Source organism: Fundulus heteroclitus, chromosome 24 (assembly GCF_011125445.2).
Source record: "Fundulus heteroclitus isolate FHET01 chromosome 24, MU-UCD_Fhet_4.1, whole genome shotgun sequence".
In the NCBI taxonomy this organism is placed as follows: Eukaryota; Metazoa; Chordata; class Actinopteri; order Cyprinodontiformes; family Fundulidae; genus Fundulus; species Fundulus heteroclitus.
Genome location: NC_046384.1, coordinates 1,493,112 through 1,521,090, shown reverse-complemented (window position 1 = coordinate 1,521,090; position 27,979 = coordinate 1,493,112). Strand labels below are relative to the sequence as shown.

Sequence of the window (27,979 nt, the reverse complement as noted above, 5' to 3'; positions counted from 1 at the left end):
ATCTCTAAGGTCAGAGTTCATCATCAGGATCCAGTCAGAGTCTCTTTAAAGTCAAACTGCTGCAGCTTCAACCTCTGGATCATCAGGACAGCTCAGCTTCTCTCCTCCACTAAGATCATCACCTCCACAACCTGCAGAGAGAAGAAGGAGCAACAGAGGAGATCAGTGAGTGTTTCAGCCTCTGGAAGCTGAACATGAACATCTGTTCCTGAAACATCAGCTGACTAAGAAACATGGAGGCTGTCCCTGAACACATCTGGATGAAACTAGTGAGAGAAGGACACATGTCCAGATGTGTTGAGTGGACTTCAGCAGAGCTTGTGCTCTGTAGAAAGACCACACGGTGACTAAATGGAATGATGGGCTGTGAAATCAGTGATTTGCAGGCTGCAGTCAGACTGATCTCAGAGCTGTGACTAAGATGAAACTGATCAGCTGTTTGCTGTTGAAATGAGAGAACAAAGAGTCTGAGATCAGATCTGATGCTCCACAGCTTGATGAATGAGGACCACTGTCTCTAGACATGGTGGAAGGCTGTCAGCTGGAAGACATGAACACAACAACAACAGTCATCTTCACATGGACACAAAGACAGGAAGACAACAAGCTGCTGGCTCCTCTGATTGGCTCATTGTTGTCTTTGTGTCCAATCAGGAAGCCTGTCACCATTCTCCTCCCACTGAGAAGCTGCAGCTTTACTGGAAACACTGGATCTTTGCTTTGGTACCAACTGGGTTCAGAACAGTTCTGCTGACAGCAGCTGGACTCACTCCAACCATCTACTTACAGAGTTTTCAGTTTGTAGTCTGGACTTTTTACAAGATCCTGCAGCTGCTGAACATCTGATTTCTTCAGGTTGTTGGAGCTCAGGTCCAGTTCTGTCAGATGGGACGGGTTGGACTTCAGCGCCGTTACCAGATGATCACAGCTGATCTTTGACAAACTGCAGCGTTCCAATCTGAATAAAGAATGAAAGATGTGAGCTGAAGCCACCAGGATGCAGGTTCTAACAGTCCAACAGAACCAGTTAAAGAACCCTCATTAATATTAATGACAACAAGCTGCTGCTTCAATAAAGACCTGCTGACTTCAGCTCTTCAACAATATCAGAACTTTCAACAGTTAAAACTTGTTTAGCGGTTTTTACAGTCCTGGCTCTCATTTAGAAACTTTGTGTGGAATCCGTACTAAAAGTGAACGCCAAGAAAAAGAAAATGGAGTATGGTAAAAATATTCAGATGAATCAAACCATGCTCAGGCACAGCAGCAGCCATTTTCCTTTCTAGATCCCAGCTGTAGCGATACATTTGGTACCAGGTTCTGGCTCAGGTTCTGCCCTCTACACGCCCAGATTCAAGCAGAAACGCTCGATGCAAAGCACCTCATGAATGTTAATGTGTAGAAAATGGAGATTAATGCAGATAAATGAAGTATTTTAATGATTCCACAGCCATAAAAACATGATGGGAAGGAGAATATTTCATGTAAACTGACTTTAGGAGCTGAAGCTCCCAGAAGCAGAACCTGCTACTGTGACATGTTGTGTCTGAGTGTTTTAGTCAGTAAAATCCTTGCAGAGCTTCTAAAAGTGCTGAAGCATCAATCAGGGATTATAGATTTGTTCCTGTCACACAGATTCCAGGAGCTGAAATTGACTTTTCTAAACTGGCTTGAATCCCCTCTGAGCCGCTTCACATGAGGGGCATTTCTACACACTGGGGGTCCCAATGCTGTCCGCTTCTGACCTGAGATCAGGGCTCAGACTCAGTTACACAGAGAGACAACATTAAAAACTGGCTCCAAGTCCAGGAACAAACTCAGCAAAGATTTATTACAATACAAGATCTGAACTTTGCTTTTCAGCTCAATTACATCCACTTATTCAATTATTTTAACATCATCCTGTAGAAAATGGAGAAAAACTGACCTGATGAAGGTTTAAAGAGATTAAAAACCTTCAAATAAATGAAACATCAGCATTTTATTTCTTCTCTCTTCCTCTTCCTCAGTTCTGGATAAAAGCTGCAACTCTAAACTGAAATTCAGCTCATTGTTTCATGTTTTCTGCTGATTATTGAATAAATGCTGACAGGAAGTTAGAAAAAGAAAGAAACTTTAGGTGGAGCAAAGCAGTGAAGAAGAAAGCAGACTTTACCATGAAGATCCTCAGTGTGGATCAGTAGAATATCAGCCAGATGTCTGCAGTTTAGTGTCAACACAACTTTCACATCACAGATATCAGAACTAAAACATGGAGTCTGACCTCAGTGTCTGTAGTTTGCAGAGGGGAGTCTGGAGGAAACCACAGAGCTCCTTCACTCCACCATCTTTCAGGTCGTTGGAGCTCAGGTCCAGTTCTGTCAGATGGGACGGGTTGGACTTCAGGGCAGAACCCAGATGTTCACAGCTGATCTCTGACAAACTGCAGCTATACAATCTGAATAAAGAATGAAAGATGTGAGCTGAAGCCACCAGGATGCAGGTTAAAACTGAAACATGAACAAATAAATGATCAAATGTAGAAAATGAATGTCCCTGAATGTAAAAGTGCCAGAAACATGATGAACTGATGTCTGATATGTGATCCAGTAGAACTGATTTAAAGAGTTAAAGCCAGCAGAACCAGAACATGTTATCATGACGTGTGAAGGTCCAGATCAAGGTGTGGTTCTCAGCAGTGGCGGCTGCTGATGAAGATGTTCTGGGCTTAGGGTTGGGGGGGGGGCACTAGAGCTTGGAGATTAGCAGCCAACAATAAACTCTCCTTGAACATAAATCCATCCATGATCACTTGCTGCTGCTGGATATTTAAGTCTGATGGCTCTGGCGTCTGTTTAAAATGCTGCTGTCTTCTAGTCTGGCTCAGGGTTCTGCTAGAACAGTGGTTCTCAGAGCCAGAATGTTCTAAACATGGATCATTAACAGAGTTTCAGCTCACATTGTTCTGGATTCATCTTCAAGCTAAAGCAGCAGCCTTGGCGCTTTATGCCGCTGCTGTGAGCCTGTTGTGGGTGTGGATCAGAAGCTGCTGGTCCCGCAGCAGAGGAGCAAAATGCTGAGTCAGCTTCAGCACCTTTATGTGGAGAGACATGTGGTGTGGCCACTTCTCTGCCACTACCTGGGACAGACACCTTCCTCCCAGCCTGACAGCGTCTGTGAACACCGGGACGTGTGACGTAGGTCTGCTGAGGGCAACTCCCTCTGACACAGTGGGGGGGTTTCCCCAGTGGGCCAGGTGGGCTCCCACTGACGGAGGGACTGCAGTCATCCTCTGCCTCTTCTGGCCACAGGGTCTCTGCGCAGGCGGGTGAAGCATCTCTGCAGGCAGGCGCCTCCTATGAAGCAGAGCCAGCGGAAGCAGCAGGTGGGCCGCTGACGTCATCCCCAGCAGCCGCATGACGGACAGAGCTGTCACTGTGTGGAGGTGTGACCCGGCAGAGCAGCGCTGACAGCGTCTGCTCTGGGCTCTCATGGTGGCCCAGTTTAGCTCCTAGCAGCTGGGACGCAGAACACAACCTTTTAGCACTTTATGGAGAACCCAGTTCTGTCAGCTGTGGAGCCAGAGCTCTGGTCTGCACCGCCGCTTCCTCTCTGGACCGAGCCAGCAAGAGCAGGTGGTCCACATAAAAGAGGATTCTCATCCCTGCAGAGCGCAGCGGCATCTGGAGAACGTGCGTGGAACCAGAGAGGAACCCAACGGCGGGTTGTAGTGACAGGCAATCCCCTGGAAGGAGAAGCGCAGATACTTCCTGTGTTTGGGGATGATGGAACATGGAAGTAGTCCTTCAGATCTATGGAGAAGAACCAGTGGTTCTGGAGAACGTTCTCCAGCAGCTGTCTGACTGTCAGCATGTGGAACCGTCTCTCTGTGATCAGAACCAGTAAATAAAGGCAATAGAACCCCGTGGAGAACCCTGGAAATGACGTCTTTATCCAGGAGTTCCTGCAGTTCTGACACGAGAGCAGCGCTCTGCTCTGGAGACGCTAGAACCGTCTCCATGACTCCTCTGAACCATGGAGGAGGAGAGAGGAGGTGCAGTGCTCTGCTCTGGAGACGCTAGAACCGTCTCCATGACTCCTCTGAACCATGCAGGAGGAGAGAGGAGGTGCAGCGCTCTGCTCTGGAGACGCTAGAACCGTCTCCATGACTCCTCTGAACCGTGGAGGAGAGAGGAGGTGCAGCGCTCTGGAGACGCTAGAACCGTCTCCATGACTCCTCTGAACCGTGGAGGAGAGAGGAGGTGCAGCGCTCTGCTCTGGAGACGCTAGAGCCGTCTCCATGACTCATCTGAACCGTGGAGGAGGAGAGAGGAGGTGCAGCGCTCTGCTCTGGAGACGCTAGAACCGTCTCCATGACTCCTCTGAACCGTGGAGGAGAGAGGAGGTGCAGCGCTCTGCTCTGGAGACGCTAGAGCCGTCTCCATGACTCCTCTGAACCGGGGAGGAGAGAGGAGGTGCAGCACTCTGCCCTGGAGATGCTAGAACTGTCTCCATGACTCCTCTGAACCGCGGAGGAGAGAGGAGGTGCAGCGCTCTGCCCTGGAGATGCTAGAACCGTCTCCATGACTCCTCTGGACCGTGGAGGAGAGAGGAGGTGCAGCGCTCTGCTCTGGAGACGTTAGAACCGTCTCCATGACTCCTCTGAACCGTGGAGGAGAGAGGATTTGCAGCGTGGAGCCTCTGCTGATCAGTCTGTGAGGAGGAGAGGAGGAGGAGAGGAGGAGGAGAGGAGGAGGAGAGAGGGAGAGAGAAGGAGGATAGAGGAAGGAGAGGAGAGGAGGACGAGAGAGGAGGTGCAGCGTGGAGCCTCTGCTGATCAGTCTGTGAGGAGGAGAGAAGGAGGAGAGGAGGAGAGAAGGAGGAGGAGAGAGGAAGGAGAGAAGGAGGAGGAGAGGAGGAGAGAGGGAGAGAGAAGGAGGAGAGAATGAGGAGAGGAGGAGAGAGGGAGAGAGAAGGAGGATAGAGGAAGGAGAGGAGAGGAGGAGGAGAGAGGAAGTGCAGCATTGAGCCTCTGCTGATCAGTCTGTGAGGAGGAGAGAAGGAGGAGAGGAGAAGGGGGAGGGAGGAGAGGAGGAGAGAAGGTGGAGAGGAGGAGAGAGGGAGGAGAAGATAAGAAGGAGAGGAGGAGGAGAGAAGGAGGAGAGGAGGACAGAAGGAGGAGAAAAGAATGAGAAGATAAGGAGGAGAGGAGGAGGAGGAGGAGGAGGAGAGAAGGAGAGAGAAGGGGGAGGAGAGAGGGAGCAGCGGAGGAGGAGAGAAGGAGGTGCAGCGTGGAGCCTCTGCTGATCAGTCTGTAAGGAGGAGAGGAGGAGGAGAGGAGAGGAGGATGAGAGGAGAGGAGGAGAGAAGGAGAGAGAAGGGGGAGGAGAGAGGATGGAGCGGAGGAGGAGAGAAGGAGGTGCAGCGTGGAGCCTCTGCTGATCAGTCTGTAAGGAGGAGAGGAGGAGGAGAGGAGAGGAGGAGAGAGGGAGGTCAGGAGGAGCAGAGAAGGAGAGGGAGGAGAGAAGGAGGAGAAGAGAAGGAGAAGAGAAGGAGAAGGAGGAGAGCAGGAGAGAAGGAGGACAGAAGGAGGAGAGAAGGGGGAGAGGAGGCGGCTGATGGAAGAGGAGGCTGATGGAGGAGGCTGATGGAGGAGGAGTCTGATGGAGGAGGCTGATGGAGGAGGAGTCTGATGGAGGAGGCTGATGGAGGAGCCTGATGGAGGAGGCTGATGGAGGAGGAGGCTGATGGAAGAGGAGGCTGATGGAGGAGGCTGATGGAGGAGGAGGCTGATGGAGGAGCAGAGGGAGTCTCCAGGAGGCGTGGAGCGCCTGAACTCCTGACCTCCTTGCCACGGTGCTCCAAGCAGCCGGCAGACCAGCGAGGGACGTCGGCCCGGAGCGAGGCCTCACCAGGTCCTGAAGCGTCTCTGACTCCTCGGCGTTCTTCTGGATCTTCTCCAGCGCCGATTTAAAGTGAGGAGCCAACAGAGCATCCGGGCTGATGGGGCTCCCAGCACCTCCTTTTTCACATCCTGGGAGGAGGAGGATGGAGGAGAACAGCTGGAGCCAGATGTTCCTCTGGATCATGGTCTGCCAGGCAGAAATGGTCTGCAGACTAATAGAAATGATGATTCTTCAGTTTTTCTTTGCTTTCCTTCTTGGTGCTCAAACTTGTTGGCTTGTTGCTGAACGGTACCGCTGAGTCCAGAGAGCGTCTGCTGCAGTAGAGCTTTTTACTTTTCAATATTGTGCTGTAGTTTTAATAGCCACACTGCTGGCTCCTGGTTCTGGTTCTGTCTGATTGAGCTGTCAGACTGAAGAGGACGGTTCCTCTCTGAGCCGCACCAACAGAACAGCAGCTTCAGGACAAAGCTGAGCTGCTGGAACCTGCTGGTGCCGTCCATCCAACCATTTTCCACCAGGCTTATCCCTGCTGGGGTCCTGAGGGCTGCTGGTGTCTATCTGCAGCTGTCAGTGGCTGAGAGGCGGGCTTCACCTGGACAGGTAAGCAGCCTATCACAGGACAACACAGAGACAGACAGGACAACCAACCATTCACACACACACTCACACCTAAGGAGGATTTAGAGAGGCCAGTTAAGCTAACAGTCATGTTTTAGGACTGTGGGAGGAAGCCGGAGTACCCAGAGAGAACCCACTCATGCACAGGGAGAACATGCAACCTGCTGGTGCCGTCGCTTTGATTTAGTTTACATTTTCTCTCTTTGTTCTTCTCAAACATTCATTTTTTAGATAATGCTGTTTTATTATTTTTATTTTACTGTTTATGTGTATGAATGTGATCCTGGCACTACTCTGGAGGAACAAAGATTAATGTTTCATATAAAGATGTGACAAAGAAATGAAAAATAAAGATAAATCATCTGATCTGGTTATCTAAATCTTTCCCAAATCAAATTAAAACATCTCCATCAATAATTCACATCATTTGACTTGTTTTCCTAATTTTTGTTCTTCAGTCCAAAACATTTTAAGTGTTAAATGTTCAATACTGAGAATATTGGTAGTTTAACACACCTCTCGGCAGCTTTTGTACTGTTACCCATCCATTATCCTATTGAGACGGTGTCTTTCCCACGGCCAAAACTTAACAGATCAAAAACTTATCTAAAAGGAACAAATCATAAAAATCTAATAAAAATCAATATGGTTCACCTTGAACCTAAAAATAAAATAATAAAATGTGGTCTATTAAATATAAGGTCTCTCCCTCCAAAGACTTTGTTAGTTAATGAATTGATTTCTGATAATCAGATTGATTTGTTTTGTCTCACAGAAACCTGGCTACAAGAGGACTACGTTAGTATAAATGAGTCAACCCCCTCCAGTTATTCAAATTTCCACATTCCCAGATCTGTGGGAAGAGGAGGAGGAGTGGCAACTATCTTTCAGTCTGATTTATTAATTAGTCCCAGGCCAACTAATAATTACAGTTCTTTTGAACATTTAACCCTCAGTTTCCCTCATCCAAACTGCAAAGCAATAAAACCTCTTCTGTTTGTTGTTTTGTATCGTCCACCAGGCCCTTACACTCAGTTTTTGGATCAGTTGTCAGATTTCTTATCTGATTTGGTGTTAAATACTGATAAGGTTATTATAGTGGGTGATTTTAACATCCATGTTGACACTGAATGTGATAACCTTAGTGTAGCCTTTAAAACTATCCTAGATTCAATTGGTTTTGCTCAAAATGTGCATGAACCGACACACTCTCGGCTCCATACTTTAGACCTTGTTCTGACATATGCCATTGATTGTGAAGAATTAACAGTATTCTCTCACAACCCTGTCCTGTCTGATCATTTTTTAATAACATTTGAGTTTAATCTAACTGAGTTCTCCACCCCCAAAAGAGGGTTCCATTATAGTAGATTTTTATCGGATAATGCTGTATCAAAACTTAAAGAGTCTGTCCCCTTTTTAATATCCTCAGTATTGCAGAAATGCCCTGTAGATGGCAGCATTGCTGTTTCTTCCCATTCACAAATCGATACCTTTGCTAACAATGTGACTTCCTCATTGCATTCTGCATTAGACAATGTAGCTCCCTTGAAAAAGAAGGTGATTATTCACAGGAAGCTGGCTCCTTGGTTTAATTCAGAGCTGCGTTCCTTGAAGCACAATGTTAGGAAATTGGAGAGAAAATGGCGCTCTACACACCAAGAGGAATCCTACTTAATCTGGAGGGACAGACTATTGTTGTATAACAAGACCCTCCGCAGAGTTAGAGCAGCATATTTTTCATCATTAATTGAAGAGAATAAAAATAATCCTAGATTTCTCTTTAGTACAGTTGCCAAACTTACCCAGAGCCACAGCTCTGTTGATCCATCCATTCCCTTAGCTCTTAGTAGTAATGATTTTATGGGATTCTTCATAAATAAAATTGATGCCATTAAAAATAAAATAATTGGCATCCTCCCAAACATGATTACCTCGTCCTCAGTAAGTGAGGCAGCATTGGAGGAATCTTTAGAATCTGCGCAGTGTTTGAACTGTTTAGAAGCAGTAGAGCTTTCTGAGCTATCTAAAATTTTAGCTTCATCTAAACCTTCTACCTGTATGTTAGACCCAATCCCAACCAAGTTGTTTAAGGACATATTCCCTTTGATCAGTGGCACTATTTTAGACATGATTAATCTATCCTTAGTAAATGGATATGTACCACAGGTTTTGAAAGTAGCTGTTATTAAACCTTTACTTAAGAAACCTTCTCTTGGTCAAGATGAGTTAGTAAATTGCAGACCTATATCTAATCTTCTTTTCTTATCTAAAATTCTTGAGAAAGTAGTTGCTAATCAACTTTGTGAACATTTACAAAGTAATGACCTACTTGAGGAGTTTCAGTCAGGCTTCAGAGCTCATCATAGCACTGAAACAGCTCTGGTGAAGGTCACTAATGATATTCTCATGGCCTCAGATAATGGACTTGTGTCTATACTTGTCCTGTTAGATCTCAGTGCTGCGTTTGATACAGTTGATCACAATATTCTCCTACAAAGACTTGAACATACTGTAGGGATTAAGGGGAAAGCATTAGGCTGGTTTAAATCTTATCTGTCAGACAGATTCCAATTTGTTCATGTTAATAATAAATCTTCCTCAAACTCTAGGGTCACCTGTGGAATACCACAGGGTTCAGTCCTTGGACCAATTCTCTTTACTATATATATGCTTCCAATAGGCAAAATTATCAGACAGCATGGGATTAATTTCCACTGTTATGCTGATGATACTCAGCTATATTTATCCATAAATCCTGATGAATCCAATCAATTACTTCGACTGCAGTCATGTCTTGATGACATCAAAAGCTGGATGACTTTAAATTTCCTGCATCTAAATTCTGACAAGACCGAAGTTGTAATCTTTGGGCCAGAGTCCTCAAAAAATAAACTTCTTAACCAATCACTTAATCTGGATGGCATTAACTTAGCCTCTGGTAATAAAGTAAAAAATCTTGGTGTTATTTTTGACCAAGACATGTCATTTAAATCCCATATTAAACAGGTTTCCAGAGTTTCCTTTTTTCACCTCCGGAATATCGCCAAAATTAGAAACATTCTGTCCAGGAGTGATGCTGAAAAACTGGTCCATGCATTTGTTACTTCAAGGCTGGACTATTGTAATTCTTTACTATCAGGAAGTCCACACAATGCAGTTCAAAGCCTTCAGCTGATCCAAAATGCTGCAGCAAGAGTTCTGATGAAAATCAACAAGAGGGATCATATTTCTCCAATTTTAGCTTCCCTTCATTGGCTTCCTGTTAAATCAAGAATAGAATTTAAAATTCTTCTTCTAACGTATAAAGGCCTTAATAATCAAGCTCCATCATATATCAGAGCTCTGATTACCCCGTATGTTCCTAACAGAGCACTTCACTCTCAGACTGCAGGTCTGCTGGTGGTTCCTAGAGTCTCTAAAAGTAGAATGGGAGGCAGATCCTTTAGCTATCAGGCTCCTCTCCTGTGGAACCAACTCCCAGTTTTGGTCCGTGAGGCAGACACCCTGTCTACTTTTAAGACTAGGCTTAAAACTTTTCTTTTTGACAAAAATTATAACTAGTGGCTCATGTTACTCTCAGCTACCTTTTATAGTTTTACTGCTATAGGCTTAGGCTACTGGAGTATATCAGGATCTAATTTTCTCACTCTATTGAGTTCTACTGTTCTTCAATTATGCATTATGTGTTGTCATTTCTGCTTTAACTTTCTCTTCTCTCTCTTATCTTCATAGTAGGTACACCTGGTCTGGCGTTCTGTTAACTGTGACATCATCCAGAGAAGACGGCTCACCCGCTACTACCATCTAATGTAGAACAGATTACTAGATCAATGTGTGCTTCTGTGCTTTTTTGTTTCTCTTGTTGTGTCTCTGTTCTGTCTTCTGTAACCCCAGTCGGTCGAGGCAGATGACCGTTCATACTGAGCCCGGTTCTGCCGGAGGTTTTTCCTTCCCGCTAATGGGTGGTTTTTCTTCCCACTGTCGCTTCATGCTTGCTCAGTATGAGGGATTGCAGCAAAGCCATGTACAATGCAGATGACTCTTCCTGTGGCTCTACGTTTCCCCAGGAGTGAATGCTGCTTGTCGGGACTTTGATGCAATCAACTGGTTTCCTTATATAGGACATTTTTGACCAATCTGTATAATCTGACCCAATCTGTATAATATGATTGAACTTGACTTTGTAAAGTGCCTTGAGATGACATGTTTCATGATTTGGCGTTATATAAATAAAATTGAATTGAATTGAATATCAAAGAAGAAAATAAATAATTAACAAGTCAAAACATTTGGACAGCAGGTTGTCTGTAAAGAAAAAATGTCAGAACAAAATTATTAATAAAATAAGTATTAAAGTACCAGTGAAGATAAAACCTACGTCAGCTTCTTTACTTTACAGAATGGAGTCTCCAGGATCTCACAGAGACGCTTCATCTCAGAGTCTCCAAAGGTTCTCCATCCATCATAGATCTGATCTATTTCCAGGTCAGTCAGGGAGGGGTTGGACTTCAGAGCTGAGGCCACAACTTCACATTCAGTCACTGAGAGCATACAGCCCACTAGTCTGTGATGAGAGAAAGAATCAGATCAGTTGTAGTTAAATCAGACTAATAAAGACTGATAAACAGACTAAAAGATGATGACTAAACAGTGATGTCATCATCAGATGAACATCTGCTCTTCACATCAATGTCCTGTTTGACCCACACAGAGAATCTCTTCAGTCTCTTCAGGTCTTGGTTCTACTGCAGAGCTGCTGTGTCTCTGCTTTGGTTAAAAGCTTCATTTAACCACAAAGATGAAGAAAGATCATCTAGAGTAAAACAACAGAACTGACTACATCTATCTGGATGTCCATGGTAGCATTTGGCCGTCTCCTCTATGTAAATGATCAGCAGATTATCTCTAGACATATGTGAGTCTAGTGATAATACACTATGGTTGTTTTGGTTTCATCTCACTTCCAAATCATCTCTAACTATACATACAAGTGACGTCTCTTCCTTTTACTGGAAGTGACCAAACTGGGTAAAATTACTGGTAATGTATCAAAAAGAAAACAGGAGGCTCCAGTTTTCATTTAGTAAAGAGAGTCATGACTTAATGTAACAGATAACGGCGTTACGTTACTTCCACTAGAACACAGTGTGTTACTACAACTGCATCAATAAAGCAGCTTTTCTTCACAGCATGCTCTCCGCTGCAGGAGTTTACCAGTGGCTGACTTAGTTTAGCACTTTACTTCTTCAGTGGTATAATAGCTGAAGTACATTCTACCTGCTGCTGTCTACAGTGGAGGGAGCCCTATTTAATTTACTACAGAGTCTGTTTTAGCTTGATATATTGCTGCAAGAGAAGATTTTGTTACAACCATTTATAGCTGGTTGCAGCTTGTTAATGTGCAATAATAATCAAGTTCAAAAACATTTGGTTTATTTTATTATTATTCTATTATGAACATTGAGTATAATAATAATCATCATATCTACATAATTATATTAAAATTGATAGATATCTTGACTCTTGACTCACTTGTGCCACCATACACTAAAATGGTAGATTAGTGGACAATGTTTTCAGATTTATGCTCAATTCATTATTTATTTATTATTATGTATTTTATATGTGACACTTGAACTCTGAATTCTTTTTACAGTTCCACTAACAGGAAAGTCGTCCTAATGCTTTGACATCTTAGATCCAGTGTCCGAAATTAACTTCCTGATTCGACGGCCAAGTTGGCCGGTAGATGTAAAAATCAACCGGCCAGGCATATTTTTTACCGGCCAAAATATTAATCCTCACCAGACCTCTCCATTTTTACCAAAAATTAAGAGTGAGTATATGTTCATTTGGGGGGGTTAACCTCGTTGGTGCGTCGCACGCGAGGGATAAACGGTGGGAAAATGCATAAATGAAGACTGTAAAGGGCTCCTTTAGAGGGGAGAGAATGAAAAATGGATCTAAGCTAAAGCCCCTGATGTTACAAGTTCCTTAAAATTACCCTTAAAAGTGCACACCTAAATTACATGTAATTTTGCGCACCTGAATTCAAGCTCAAGGAACCACGCCCACGGAAGCACCACTGGTTCTGTGTCGTTAAAAACAAAAGAGCATGAAACACAGCTACTGACTCTCCTATTTATTTAATTTGGGACATTTTGGTACGAGTGGAAGGACATTAAACGTAGACGTAGTGATTCACGTTTTGAAGGCTGGCCGCTGATAAAAGCACCTGACTCCTAGGAGGGGGGGGGGGCAGTAAGAGCGGTGCAGCACAGAAACACGGCGCATGTGATCAAAAGAAAGCAGAAGAAATGAGAACAAAACTTCTAAACAGTCTAATTGACGTTTTAGACTGTATATGGTTAGCAGATCTGTTTTCTGATCCAGCGTGCAGCCATGACTGGTTCCTCTTGTGTTTTAAAGCCAGACCTATCAGCTCTGAGCCACTCTGAGCATTAAAGCCACTCACACCTGCAGATGGAGGCCAAGGAGAAGGCCGGCTCAGCTTCAGGTAAGCTCCACCTGCTACCAGGCTCCACTTTGCCCTCTTTCACAAGGCCATGGCTGATGTTCTGTGTGGGTGAGCATCAGTGTTTGGCTTATGGAGCTAAAGCGAAAATTCAGACTGAAGAAACTCTTGCCTACCTCCATCAATCAGACTCATCCGCCTCCGACCCAAGCCAATCAGTTTTGAACTGCTCCTCCTCGAAGCCAATCAGCATCCAGAGTTCATCTTAAAAGAACTCCACATCCTCGTCTCGGCTTTCTCCTCAGCGAGCAAGCGGTGGCGTGCCGCGTCTGGTTTGGACTCAGATGACCCTGATTCAACCCACCTCCATCCCTTCTCCACCATGGTAGCCAAGCTCCATCTGGCTTTCCCATGGTGCTCCTTCAACCTCGTCCCTATCAGAGTGGAATTCCTCCTGGACTCTGACTGCATTCCCTGTCACATCTCAATGGGTCCGGCAGAAGACCGCCATGTTGAGCCTGGTTCTTCCAGAGGTTTCTTCCCAAAGGGGAGTTTTTCCTCTCCACTGTCACTTCATGCTTGCTCATCATGGACAGATCAGGCAAACCTGTGTTTATCAAGTTGGACATCTAGCTCAAACAGATCATCATATGGACTGAACAAACTTCTTCTATCTCCACTCCACCACCAGTTTCAGGCCTGGGGGAAATATCCCTATTCTCATACGCCTGCTTATGCATATTGAAGTATAATTCAGCGTGAATTTTTCCTGCCGAGGTCTGAGCACCAAACTCTTAAAATATTGTATCAATAAAATTCTTCTATTGCCTTTTCTTACTGTGTGAGTTTTTCAGATTGAAATGTGTGTTATGTGTTATTGGTTCAGGGCCCAAGGCTGCAGTCTGCTATAGCAATGTGAAAGGTGCTGCTGAGATCAGAGCAGAGCTGGGAGAGCAACAGGCTGCTGCTGCTGCTGAGGGTGGCTTCACTTTTGCTCTCTTTCTGTTTGCTGCAGCCTGATAAAATCACTGTTTCCTTTTAATTAGGAACTCAGTAATCAGTTATTTCCTGAGTTACAACCTTCAGTCAATCAGTCTAATGGTGAACATGATTACACAATCAATCGTGGTTGTTGATGAAATCCAACTCCATAAATCATCAAGTAGCTCTTAGACAGCTGCTAAAGCATCTCAGCTGAAGTCTGTAGCCTGGTGTCTGTAGACAGGATCAAATACGCTCTAAATGAACGCTTTCTGAGCTCCGTTAACTCCATTTAGTCTGGGGGGTTGATGCGTCACTTTGTGCTTGAATTCAGGTGCACATAATTACCTTACATGTAATTTAGGTGTCCGCTTTTAAGGGTCATTAAGGGACTTGTAACTGAAGGGGCTTCAGCTCAGACCCTCATTCCTCCTCTTCCCTCTAAAGGAGCCCTTTACTCTCTTTATTGATGCATTTTTCCTCACTGTTTATTTCTGACACGCAGCGCACCAATGGGGGAAATCCTCCCACCTCAATGATTCCTCACCGCTATCAATAAGTATAAATTATGCTGGTGCCAGACGTTACCAAATAGTGTTTTTTCTACAGTCACTTAATAACCAGTGAGACGCAGAGCTTGAAAAGCTGCAGCGTTCACTTGACCTCTGTGAGCAACAGATATGTCCAAAACCTGAGGTTATATCAAGCTACATGGCTTAATAAAAGAATCAAGTTACAGCATCATTTCTTTTAGATTTCTTAGTTTAGACCAAACTTATTTATCCCCATTACATGAAATTACAACATGGATTTTTTTAAAGAGCTGTATAGCATATTTTTATTTCAGAGGAGCAGTCCTGCTATGGAAGAACTGAGAGATGTGCACATCTTTCAGGGTTCTAATTTTATTGCCATTAAATTATTTACATTTTCTGCAGTGAGATTTAGCACCAGGATGTAGTAACCCATGTAGTAACCTGTAGTTATTAAAGTATTTCTGATTCTGATTAAAAAAGGAGTGTAATAATGCCGGCAGAAACTTACAACTACTTTATAACTTTATTCAGTGAGTATTTGTACATGAGGGGTCTGTTTCATTTGATCCATTCATGCGGGTCTATCTAGTAACAAAATCTATTTTACAAGAATATAGCCGCAGCTGAATGGACTCAGGAAGGTGGAGTTTTGGCTGCAGCAGACAGAATTTCTGCAGATGAGCCAAAATCAGAGCAAACTGGATTTTCCTCAGAAATCTGGCATGGACCACAGAGCCGTTTACTTGTTGAGAAGGTGCAATATTGAGCATAAATGTTGTGAATAGAGATTAAACAGACATGATTCTGCTCATATCAGGCAGTCTTGGGATGTTGGAACAATCCCAGGAGAACAGTTTGGTGTTTTTCTCTTTAACCCACTAACTGGACAGTAAGGTGTTGACACTCCTCTTTCACTTTTTAACCAAAGGAAAACATCTCCACTTCCATGTCTAGTCAGTTAAAATGAGACGCAGCTGACTGGATCCATTCTCCACCGCTCCCCCAGCCCAAAAATGAACATAATCTCACTCTTAACTTTCCCTAAAGTTGAGAGGTGTGATGATAGCGGATCTAGTTAGCTGAAATCTTTCTCTTCTAACTCTGTTCCAGCTCCATAACATAGTGGAACAAGCCAAAGGGCTCCTGAGAGACACTGTGGTGTTGTTAGGCTTGGCTTGTCATGGACTGTTGCTGCTGTCCTCACAACAGGAGACTACGTGAAGCTAGACAGCCACCAAGATGAAGAAAGTTCTCCACACAAGGCTTGATGTCCTTCACTTCTCTGAGGAACCTTTATTCAGAGATCTGACCAAGATGGGAGGTCTCACTCTGATTAAATATCACACCCAAACCTTTTTAACTATTGTTAGCATGGATTTACTTGGACTCATTTTAAAATATGAACTAGTTTATTATCTAATTTATTCCCACCATGAATTTATTGCTGTCTTAACAAAAGGCAGGACACTGTTCATTTGTTCTCTATTGTTCTTGATCTCAATGGTCTTTTTCCTGGTTAAATAAAACTAAAAATGAAGCTGTTGTTCCTTTCCTGTTTCTTGGTGTAGGGCTGCTGGAGAGGCGGATTCAGACAGAGACAGTTCTGCACCATGAGTTCTGTCTCTGTTCTGTTTAGTGACATCCTCTGTTCTGCAGTCAGCTTTAGAAACCTGCCTGCCTTCAGACAACTGTTTGTTAACCAATGGTTGAAGAGCAAATAAAGCCACATGTCTCTTCTTGTGGGCTCACCTATGTGGCTTTACACAGTGGGGGGGCTTACTCCAAGGGTTGAAGATGTCAGTGACAGTCGTAGACACTGGCAGACAAACATAGTTGTGGACTGTTTCAGAGAACAATGAAAGCTAACCTATTACTTAGAGGTTAGGAACTGAACAGCAGACAAACCAAGACTGTTCAACCATGCCGCTCATCTGGGCTGTTTTTCCCACAATGTTTCTGATCTTCTCTGATTTATTTAGTTTTTACAAAGAAGTCATTTACGGCCCAGATTACCATCACCAGCGGACCAGAAGTAGTTCAATAGCCCTGACCTAAAAAGTGATTTTCTAAAGAGGTGAATTATGGAACTAAAGCGAAAATTCAGACTGAAGAAACTCTATTGCCTACCTCCATCAATCAGACTCATCCGCCTCTGACGCAAACCAATCAGCTTTGAACTGCTCCTCCTTGAAGCCAATCAGCATCCTGGGTTCATCTTAAAAGAACTACACATCCTCGTCTCGGCCTTCTGCTCAGCGAGTAAGCGGTGGCTGGGCGTGTCTGGTTTGGACTCTGATGACTGGATTCAAGAGATAATAACTTATCCATAAATCCTCCCTCCATAGGAATACCGTCTAGCTGCACATCTTCCTTTCCGACCTCTGTTTTCGTCAGCTCCGATTCCTGGCGCAATGAACTCCAAGCGACGCAGACGCGTCCCAACTCTGCCTAAGTTCCGGTCAGCTTCGCTTCATAGCGCGCCGGGGTCTTTCTCAAACTGATCCCGTGGGGCTGGCTCTTGGTTCGCGGATCCGCCGACTCATCCGGGACCTCCTCTGGTTTTCATCGGCTTTGCGGCGCCACCTTGCCGCTCGTCCCGGTGTTCTGTCAGGTCAGCATACCGCGTCAGACCAGCATACCCATAGTCTTACGCATGCGCGAACTGGCTCTTAACCGGCTAAAAATTACAACCCAGCTGCCGGCAGCGGATGATCGCTGGTAACCGTATCGCTGGGACTATTTTTGCAAGCTAACCGTCGCTTTAGCCGATCACCGCTACGGTTCTCCCGGCTCCAACAGCTCGCTATCGGGGCTGTGCCGCATAATTAATTACTTATTACTTTTTGCGGGTTTTTTTAGTGGTATTGCAATCTGAGTGCTTCTCCCAGTTTTCGCAACTTTGTGCAGTTATACGCATGCGCAACCATGTTCGCGCATGCTTAACACTATGGGTATGCTGGTCTGACCTGCCACAACTTTTCAGCCGGATCTACTCTCTCATTCACTCGCTAATGCGTTCGGAGCCAGCTCAGGTAATATGTATTCACCCATGTTCGTCCTCTATTCAGGCGAACGTATTTCATTTTACTGTTTGTTTTCGTTTTTTTCTTCTTCTGGTGTTGCCGGTAGCCACCGGGCTTGTGGTGGCATTGCTGCCACCTACTGGTTGGAGTATAAAGTGCAATTTAAATTCAGCAATTGATACCAATCGTTATTAAACCGCTGCAACTCTGGTGCAATTTGGCATCTGCGTTCTCTGCCATATTCCCTGCGTTCTCTGCCTATTCCCTGCGTTCTCTGCCATGTTCCCTGCCATGTTCCCTGTGTGTTCCCTGCGTTCTCTGCCATATTCCCTGCGTTCTCTGCCATATTCCCTGCGTTCTCTGCCATATTCCCTGCGTTCTCTACCATGCTCCCTGCGTTCTCTGCCATGTCCCCTGCGTTCTCTGCCATACTCCCTGTGTTCCCTCCCATGTCCCCTGGATGCTTCCCACCTTCCTCCCTGCTATGATTATTCATTCATCACGTGCATCAGCCAGAAACTGACCTTTCACCTCACCCTTCACCTCTCCATCCACCTCACCTCATCTTTCCATTCATCTTGTTTAAATTTTGGAAAGCCTTTGCAGCAATGGCCCTCTTTGCTAAGCTTTCACATCTTTTCTCCTTCATTACTCATCCTTCTCCTTCTCTCTGCCTTCTGAACTTGCTGACGCTCTGGCCTGGACCTCAGCATTTTTGGGGGGGGGGGGGAACATCCCTATTCTCATACATCTGTTTATCTACGTTAAAGTATAAATCATGTTTCCTGATTTATGTTTCCTGCCGAGGTCCAAGTATTTCGATTTACATGTTCCCCTTTGCAAGCCTTTCAGTTCCAAGTATCATCCTGAGACTGACCATCTCTATTCATTCACCTCAACATACACCTCACCTCATCTCCCCGTACATCTCACTCAACTTTGGTAGGCCTTCAAGGCAACCGGCCTGTTTGATGCACCGGCCTGGACCTCGGTAATTTTTGGGGGGAAATGTCCCTATTCTCATACGCCTGCTTATGCATATTGAAGGAAAATTCAGCGTGAATTTTTCCTGCCGAGATCTGAGCGCCAAACTCTTAAAATATTGTATCAATAAAATTCTTCTAATTGCCTTTTCTTTCTGTGTGAGTTTTTCAGATTGAAATGGGTAACAGCCCAATGAGTGAAGAGCTGTTTAAAGTTTAAAAACGTGTCTCTGGATGATTGAATCTTTCTAAAAGATCAAAATCTCTAAATACCAAAAGCTGCAGCAGAGCTGACCTGAATGAGCTGAAGATTTAGAAATCTGATGGTTGAAATAGTCCAAAGTATGAAGGAAGTAGTTAAAAGGTCCAAAAACGTCCAGAACCGACTGAATAATGAAGAATAAACCGGACGGTAATAATGCTGAATCAGCATCAGTCAATGAAGACATCTGGACTCACCGAGCCTTTCTGCAGTTCCTCACAGCTGGAATCAGTCTCCGTCGTCCCCATTCTGATGTGTTGTACTTCTCCAGGTCCAACTCATCCAGAACCTCCTCTGACATCTGCAGCATGTAGGCCAGAGCTGAGCACTGGAACAAAGAGAGCTTCTCTGATCTGTTCTCTGATTTCAGGAACTGTTGGATCTCCTGATAAACTGAGATGTCCTTCATCTCCATCAGACAGTGGAAGATGTTGATGCTTCTGTCAGAAGAGATTCTACCAGTGCTCATCCCCCTCAGGTTGTTGATGACTCTCTGGATGGTTCCTGGACTGTTCTCTGTCTGACCCAGCAGGCCTCCTAAGAGTCTCTGGTTGGACTTCACAGAGAGGCCATGAAGGAAGCGAGCAAACAGGTCCAGGTGGCCATTTTCACTTCTGAGGGATTTATCCATGATTCTCTCCAGGAAGTCATCGAGAGATGTTTCACTGAATTTTTGTCCCTGGAAGTTCTTCACCACCTGTGTGTTCCTGCTGGTGTATTCTTCCCTCAGGAAGTTCTTCACCACCGGTGTGTTCCTGCTGGTGTAATCTTCCCTCAGGAAGTTCTCCACCACCTGTGTGTTCCTGCTGGTGAAGCAGTGGAACATGTAGACTGCAGCCAGAAACTCCTGAATGCTCAGATGAACAAAGCAGTAGACTGCTTTCTGGAAGATCACGCTCTCTCTCTTGAAGATCTCTGTACAAACTCCTGAGTACACCGAGGCCTCTGTGACATCCAGACCACACTGCTGCAGGTCTTCTTGGTAGAACATGATGTTTCCTTTCTTCAGATGTTTTAACGCCAGCCTCCCCAGCTTCAGGAGAACTTCCCTGTCAGCCTTCATCAGCTCCTGTGGACTCCTCCCATGTCCTCCATGGTACTTGTTCTTCTTCCTCCTGGTCTGGACCAGCAGGAAGTGAGAGTACATGTCAGTCATGGTCTTGGGCAGCTCTCCTCTCTGCTCTGTGGTCAACATGTCCTCCAGAACCGTAGCAGTGATCCAGCAGAAGACTGGGATTCCACACATGATGTGGAGGCTCCTGGAGGTCTTGATGTGGGAGATGATTCTGCTGGACAGCTCTTCATCACTGAACCTCCTCCTGAAGTACTCCTCCTTCTGGGCGTCGCTGAAGCCTCGTACCTCTGTTACCCTGGCAACACATGAAGGAGGGATCTGATTGGCCGCTGCAGGTCTGGAGGTGATCCAGACCAGAGCCGAGGGAAGCAGGTTCCCCTTGATGAGGTTTGTCAGCAGAACGTCGACTGATGACTTCTGTGTGACGTCAGAAACCAGCCGACTGTGGCTGAAGTCCAGAGAAAGTCTGCTTTCATCCAGGCCGTCAAAGATGAAGAGAAGTTTGTGGGCAGCCAGCTGCTCTGCTGGGAGCTTCTGGAGGGTTGGATGGAAAACATGGAGCAGCGTGAGAAGACTGTGCTGCTCACCTCTGATCAGGTTCAGCTCCCTGAACGACAGCAGAACCACCACACGGACATCTTGGTTCTCCAAGCCCTCGGCCCAGTCCAGAGTGAACTTCTGCACTGAGAAGGTTTTTCCAACACCAGCCACGCCGTTGGTCAGAACCACTCTGATGGCTCCATGTTGGTCAGGTGAGGCTTTAAAGATGTCGTGGCACCTGATTGGAGAGCCATGGAGGTTCTGGATCCTGGAAGCTCTCTCCAGCTGCTCCACCTCATGTTGGCTATTAACCTCTTCACTCTGTCCCTCTGTGATGTAGAGATCAGTGTAGATCCTGTTGAGGAGGGTTCTACTTCCTGGTTCATCACTTCCTTCAGTCACACGTTCACATCTCCTCCTCAGACTGATCTTATGTTCCTCTAGAACCTCCTGCAGACCAACATCTGCTGGAACAGAGAAGAAGAGACAACTGAAGGAAAAACCCTGATTTAGTGATGAAGCTGGAGCAGAAACATCTGGAACATCAGGAGGTGTCATCATTAGAAGGTCTCTTAGTTCACATGATGTGATGCTAACCAATGGGATCCATCCTTAGAAGCAGAACCTTGTTAGATGGTCAGACAGCAGAGTTGTGCCTCTGCTTTGTGGCCAGTATCTGTTCACTATCAGGATCTTATTCACAAAGCAGATCAGATGAAGAAATGCTGACAGAAACATGCAGCAGCTTTCAGCAACATCAACTCTTTAGCATCAGGTCACCATTGTCCTCATTTCTCTGCTTCCATCTGACCTTCTCCCACAAACACAGCAGCTACAGAAGAGGCAGAGAGACAGAAAATGCTTCCTGGCAGCATTTTCAGCCTTAATGAAGGAAATCTGGAGGAAATGCTCTAATCTGCCAGAGAAACAGCTCCTTGGATCAGCTAGTGTTCACATTTCAGATGCTTTTCTCCCTCACAGACTGGATTGGATGTTTTTAGAGAATAATTACAGATTAGAAATGACATGGGACTGATTTGGTCCTTTAGAAGTAAACAGCAGATAGAAATATTCCATGTTTCTACAAATATATCTGCTGTAATCTGGGATCTATTGTCAGAGGAAATAAAGCTTTCCGTCTCTCAGACTTTCCTTCCCTCTTTCTGTAAAGCAGCAGTGCAGCAGGTTGTTTTCTCCACCTTTTTGTTTCCATCAAAATGAGCTGCAGCTTTAAGGAGATCTTCAGTTTTAATGCATTTAGCACAAAGGGCTGAAAACAGAATTCAATTCAATTCAATTCAATTTTATTTATATTGCGCCAAATCATGAAACATGTCATCTCAAGGCACTTTACAAAGTCAAGTTCAATCATATTATACAGATTGGGTCAGATTATACAGATTGGTCAAAAATGTCCTATATAAGGAAACCAGTTGATTGCATCAAAGTCCCGACAAGCAGCATTCACTCCTGGGGAAGCGTAGAGCCACAGGAAGAGTCATCTGCATTGTACATGGCTTTGCTGCAATCCCTCATACTGAGCAAGCATGAAGCGACAGTGGGAAGAAAAACCACCCATTAACGGGAAAAAAACCTCCGGCAGAACCGGGCTCAGTATGAACGGTCATCTGCCTCGACCGACTGGGGTTACAGAAGACAGAACAGAGACACAACAAGAGAAACAAAAAAGCACAGAAGCACACATTGATCTAGTAATCTGTTCTACATTAGATGGTAATAGCGGGTGAGCCGTCTTCTCTGGGTGATGTCACAGTTAACAGAACGCCAGACCAGGTGTACCTACTATGAAGAGAAAAGAGAGAGAACAGAAAGTTAAAGCAGAAATGACAACACATAATGCATAATTGAAGAACAGTAGAACTCAATATAGTGAGAAAATTAGATCCTGATATACTCCAGTAGCCTAAGCCTATAGCAGTAAAACTATAAAGGTAGCTGAGAGTAACATGAGCCACTAGTTATAATTTTTGTCAAAAAGAAAAGTTTTAAGCCGAGTCTTAAAAGTAGACAGGGTGTCTGCCTCACGGACCAAAACTGGGAGTTGGTTCCACAGGAGAGGAGCCTGATAGCTAAAGGATCTGCCTCCCATTCTACTTTTAGAGACTCTAGGAACCACCAGCAGACCTGCAGTCTGAGAGCGAAGTGCTCTGTTAGGAACATACGGGGTAATCAGAGCTCTGATATATGATGGAGTTTGATTATTAAGGGCTTTATACGTTAGAAGAAGAATTTTAAATTCTATTCTTGATTTAACAGGAAGCCAATGAAGGGAAGCTAAAATTGGAGAAATATGATCCCTCTTGTTGATTTTCATCAGAACTCTTGCTGCAGCATTTTGGATCAGCTGAAGGCTTTGAACTGCATTTTGTGGACTTCCTGATAGTAAAGAATTACAATAGTCCAGCCTTGAAGTAACAAATGCATGGACTAGTTTTCAGCATCACTCCTGGACAGAATGTTTCTAATTTTGCCGATATTCCGGAGGTGAAAAAAGGAAACTCTGGAAACCTGTTTAAAATGGGATTTAAATGACATGTCTTGGTCAAAAATAACACCAAGATTTTTTACTTTATTACCAGAGGCCAGGTTAATGCCACCCAGATTAAGTGATTGGTTAAGAAGTTTATTTTTTGAGGACTCTGGCCCAAAGATTAAAACTTCGGTCTTGTCAGAATTTAGATGCAGGAAATTTAAAGTCATCCAGCTTTTGATGTCACCAAGACATGACTGCAGTCGAAGTAATTGATTGGATTCATCAGGATTTATGGATAAATATAGCTGAGTGTCATCAGCATAACAGTGGAAATTAATCCCATGCTGTCTGATAATTTTGCCTATCGGAAGCATATATATAGTAAAGAGAATTGGTCCAAGGACTGAACCCTGTGGTACTCCACAGGTGACCCTAGAGTTTGAGGAAGATTTATTATTAACATGAACAAATTGGAATCTGTCTGACAGATAAGATTTAAACCAGCCTAATGTTTTCCCTTAATCCCTACAGTATGCTCAAGTCTTTGTAGGAGAATATTGTGATCAACTGTATCAAACGCAGCACTGAGATCTAACAGGACAAGTATAGACACAAGTCCATTATCTGAGGCCATGAGAATATCATTAGTGACCTTCACCAGAGCTGTTTCAGTGCTATGATGAGCTCTGAAGCCTGACTGAAACTCCTCAAGTAGGTCATTACTTTGTAAATGTTCACAAAGTTGATTAGCAACTACTTTCTCAAGAATTTTAGATAAGAAAAGAAGATTAGATATAGGTCTGTAATTTACTAACTCATCTTGATCAAGAGAAGGTTTCTTAAGTAAAGGTTTAATAACAGCTACTTTCAAAACCTGTGGTACATATCCATTTACTAAGGATAGATTAATCATGTCTAAAATAGTGCCACTGATCAAAGGGAATATGTCCTTAACCAACTTGGTTGGGATTGGGTCTAACATACAGGTAGAAGGTTTAGATGAAGCTAAAATTTTAGATAGCTCAGAAAGCTCTACTGCTTTTAAACAGTTCAAACACTGCGCAGGTTCTAAAGATTCCTCCAACGCTGCCTCACTTACTGAGGACGAGGTAATCATGTTTGGGAGGATGCCAATTATTTAGAACCACTTCAAAAGCAAACCCAATAGGTTGTTGGGTTGAACACAGACGTTACATTTACAGCAGCTGGAAATCCAGAGATTCAGGGCAAATAATCGATCCCAGAAAGACTTTAAACACTTAGATTCCCAAATGCCAACTAAAGACGAGGAATTAGTCCAACAGAGACGATAGAAGGAAGTTCTGATTGGAGATGTTCAGTCTCACCTGGAGCACAGCTGCTCTGATTGGCTGCCAGCAGTCCAGCTCCTCTTCTGGGTCTTTTCCCACACTGGGGGCAGGAGGAGGGTCCTGATGGAGCAGACTGGACCCAGTATGACGTGATGCACTGTCTGCAGAACCAGTGTCCACAGCTGGTAGAGACCGGGTCCATCAGGACCTTCTGACACAAAGCACAGCAGGACCTCTGCTCCTCCTCACCAACGCTGCTCCTCTTCCTCCCTCTGTGGAGACATTTCTTCATCACTGAAACAGTTCACTACCAACAGGGTGGAGCTCCTCCTGAAGCTGGAGATGTTCATGGAGGTCCACCACCAACAGCGGACCAGAAGCTGGGTCAGAACAGAACCTCAGCTTTGCTTTCTCTTCATGGAAGCACGATGAGTTCACTCAGATGTTCTCTGTGTTCTTCATCACTTATTCATTTCTTGAAGAAGATCAATCTGTACTTTATCTCTCTTTAAACAGTTTAGTATGGCTTTCCTCTTTATCACATTATTAATGTTCCAAGTACAGAACCTAAAGGTGACAGAAATCACCGTATAAACCATTTCATGTAGTTGATATTGCTGCATATGTAACTTTTACAAAGAACTTCATTTTAATAAATAACGTAATTTTGTAGTTTTGTCAGGCCAAACATCCTCCTCAGTAAAAGGGTTGTTATGGTAACGATATGCAGATCTACCAGGTTGACTTCACTCTGATTGGCTACAACAATGTCATGATTTGAGTTTGTTATGGTTTATGTTTGTTATTTGATTATTAGTTCTCTCTCCTGTCTTAGTATTAGCTCTGGTTTTTATTATTTATTATTAGTCCTAGTTTGGTTCTCTAGCTTAGGTTTGGTCTTTATGGTTATTTTGGTTCTGGATTAGTTTAGTTTAAGTTTCTGTTTTGGTTTAGTGATTCTCTCCATTTAACATATTCGTCATAGGTTTAGTTTCTGTTTTAGGTTGGGTTTGTCTTGATTTATCCTGAAACGGTTTTAGTTTATCTGTTTTTCACCTGCCAGTCATTTAGTAAACATCCTGTCTGTTTGCCTGTTCTTGCTATTCTGGTTTACCGTTTTTTGTTTTTTTTTTGACTATTTTTGCTTTTTGGACACAGTCCTCCTGTTTTTGGCTTGATGCCCATTTTGTTTCCACCTGATTTTCTGTTTAATAAATCCCTTTAAAATATCATTATTTTTGTTTGTCCTGAATACTGGGTCCACCTGTCCCTGTTTCATGACACAACCATATTTAAAGAAACTGGTCTCCCCAACATAAGCACCACCTCCCCTCCATCCACACCTCCCTTCTCAGAGCAACACTCCGTTATAAATCCATTATGGTTTCATGGCTGGTTGAAGTGTTTGTGTTTCAGCTTTTCAGACACTTTAAAGCCTAAAACTGGCTTTGGACCAAAGACTTTAAACTGGCGGCTCCATTCAACAGTGAAACCAACTACAAAGCCTCACAGACCACGGTACGGTGGGGGGGGGGGGGTCACTACAGTGCACCGTGACACAGGAATATGCAGCTGGGACCCAGTAATTCACCTCAGTACTGAAGCAGAGAAGGAGAAGTCACTGCCAGCATTCCTGAAACACAGTTAGGTTATGTAGCTGTCTGCTGGCTCTCCACCACCGTTACACTGACACTGGTGGTCGTCAGTCAGATGGATTTAATACCTACAAACACGCCTTTATTACCTTTACCACCATTTAGAAATTAAATAAACTGGTCACCACCTTCTGTGTTGGTACAGACGTTTGTTAATCAGTTTCTTTGAATCCCCCTCACAGTAAACTATCTACAGTAAAGTCCCATAAACTCTGCTGTGTTTGCTTCATGGGTCGCTCTGATTGGAGAACATGAATTACATAGAAAGATAAACTGTTTTCTGATCTGAGTGTTTTTTAGCAAAGCAGCAAAGCTGACCAGCTCTGGCAGTGTGCTTTGGTATCCACTGTGACTTTAACACGGCCTCATCAGTGCCCAACAGACCATATTATACCCTAAAACCTCAGAAAAGTTAAATTTACTGTCATGGCCCCTCTAACACTCATCTGTCACTTGGCAGAGCTGCTGCTGGATCTCACCACTGTCTGGGTCTGTTATTCATCACAGAACCTGGCTGGACAGATCTGGTTCCAGTACTCCACTGATACCTCAAAGCTATGTTAGCCATATCAGAATCAGACAGAATTTAATAATCCCAGAGGGAAATATCTTTTAATGCTGCTATGTCAAAGCACAGACTTCTTCAATGTGATGCCAATCAGTCTTAACAACTGTGAACTGATTTAAGCATCGCTATTATCCATTTAATCCATTTTTGACTTGTTTTATTTTCATTTACTTCCTTTGTATGTTCTTTTGAGTAGCCAGTAGTGTTTCCTAGTGTTTTATTAAGTAGAATCATTTATTTAACAGGGAATTATTAGAATAATATATAATAACTTGTGAAATTGTGGTTGTTTATGGTTATTTTGGTCCAGAAGTAAAATGGTTTCTAAGACCAAAAAGAAGTACCTTCTTTCTGAGTTAATAACTGAATAAACTGAGACATTTTTATTGGTTTGTGGTAAAAAAGTACGGATTAAAACTCCAATTGCAATTATAATTTGAGTTATCATCGTTTGCTGGATAAGTCTAATCATATAAACTGGTCAGATCACATTTTTCCAGCATGTATAAGTTCATAACTGCTAATTAATAAATGTTAGTATTAATCACTACAGGCTCATAGCCTTTGGATCACAAGCATTCAAATTAAATTTGTTATAGCTACCATCTGAGTTTGAATGATCTATTATTAAATTATAATAGCAAATTATGATAATATTCATATTCAAACATGTTTGTGGGCATAACAACCATTATTGATTCTCAGGTCTTCATTTCAACACCTGACTGACATCCTTCAGAATTATTTAGCTTTAAGTTAAAAAAAAAAAATAAAGTTACTTTGGATTCAGACGCTGAAGATCAACCAGTTAATGTTCTAGATATTATATCTCTGTGGAATCACAAGGATCAGTTAGAAACTGGGTTCTTACTCTGAGTCTGAGGGTCCAGGTTCAGAACTGAAGTCTGGATTCTTCTCTTTGGACCAGTCACTCCTGATAGACGGACAGCTGGATCCTGGAGGTTCTGCTCTCTGTCTGTGGTTCTGACCTCTGAAACACCAACATGTTGTTATTCAGATCACATCAATCAGTGAGAAACTCTGATAAAAACCAGAGAAGAAGCTCTGAACACAAACTGCTGCAGAGAAGCAGAAGCTTTAAAGGTTCTTACTCTGAGGGTCCAGGTTCAGAACTGAAGTGTGGAGGTCTTCCTCTGGACCAGTCACTCCTCATAGACGGACAGCTGGGTCCTGGAGGTTCTGCTCTGTTCTCCATCTCCTGGACTTCAGTCAGCCTGAGAGAGGAACCAGAACCAGTCAGTTCCCAGTGGTTCAGGTCCAGTCAGTGTTCTGTAGAGCAGAAAGCTGGTTCCCATCATGTGTGTAGAGGACCAGAGGAACCTGAGTTCAGCAGGTACCATCTGGGTCTGGATTGTCCTCTCCTTCACTACTTCATGCACCTCCTGATGTTTGCTGGCTGATCTCCTCAGAACCATCTGGAGAAGTTCTGCTTTCTTCAGAGAATGAAGCTAAAACTGAGGCTGAAACCTTTTCAGGTCTGAACTGGAATCCTGTTCCAGGTCTGTAGAAACATCCAGAGTGAATGAAGGAGGGAACATTTCCTCTGAAGT

At 44.0% G+C, this 27,979-nt stretch overlaps 1 protein-coding gene across 1 annotated transcript; it reads right to left on the bottom strand.

Annotated features, from left to right (window-relative positions):
- On the bottom strand, positions 1-27,810 carry LOC118557877 (NLR family CARD domain-containing protein 3-like). The gene is made up of 9 exons (XM_036128354.1): positions 27,521-27,810; positions 27,280-27,399; positions 24,222-24,457; positions 19,512-20,845; positions 18,964-19,463; positions 10,885-11,070; positions 2,264-2,437; positions 788-958; positions 1-131 (listed from the first exon to the last, which is right to left on the bottom strand). Exons 1-9 carry the CDS (start codon positions 27,622-27,624, stop codon positions 119-121), a joined length of 2,838 nt encoding a protein of 945 aa, XP_035984247.1. The 5' UTR covers positions 27,625-27,810; the 3' UTR covers positions 1-118.
- Positions 27,811-27,979: the final 169 nt, after the last annotated feature.

Excerpts from the sequence above, each read along its gene's own strand:
- LOC118557877 (XM_036128354.1), bottom strand. The coding sequence starts at position 27,624 with ATGGAGAACAGAGCAGAACCTCCAGGACCCAGCTGTCCGTCTATGAGG. Across the intron at positions 2,438-10,884 it reads TGTAAAGTAAAGAAGCTGAC|ATTGTATAGCTGCAGTTTGT; the intron begins GTAGGTTTTATC and ends TTCTTTATTCAG. Across the intron at positions 959-2,263 it reads TGCAAACTACAGACACTGAG|ATTGGAACGCTGCAGTTTGT; the intron begins GTCAGACTCCAT and ends TTCTTTATTCAG.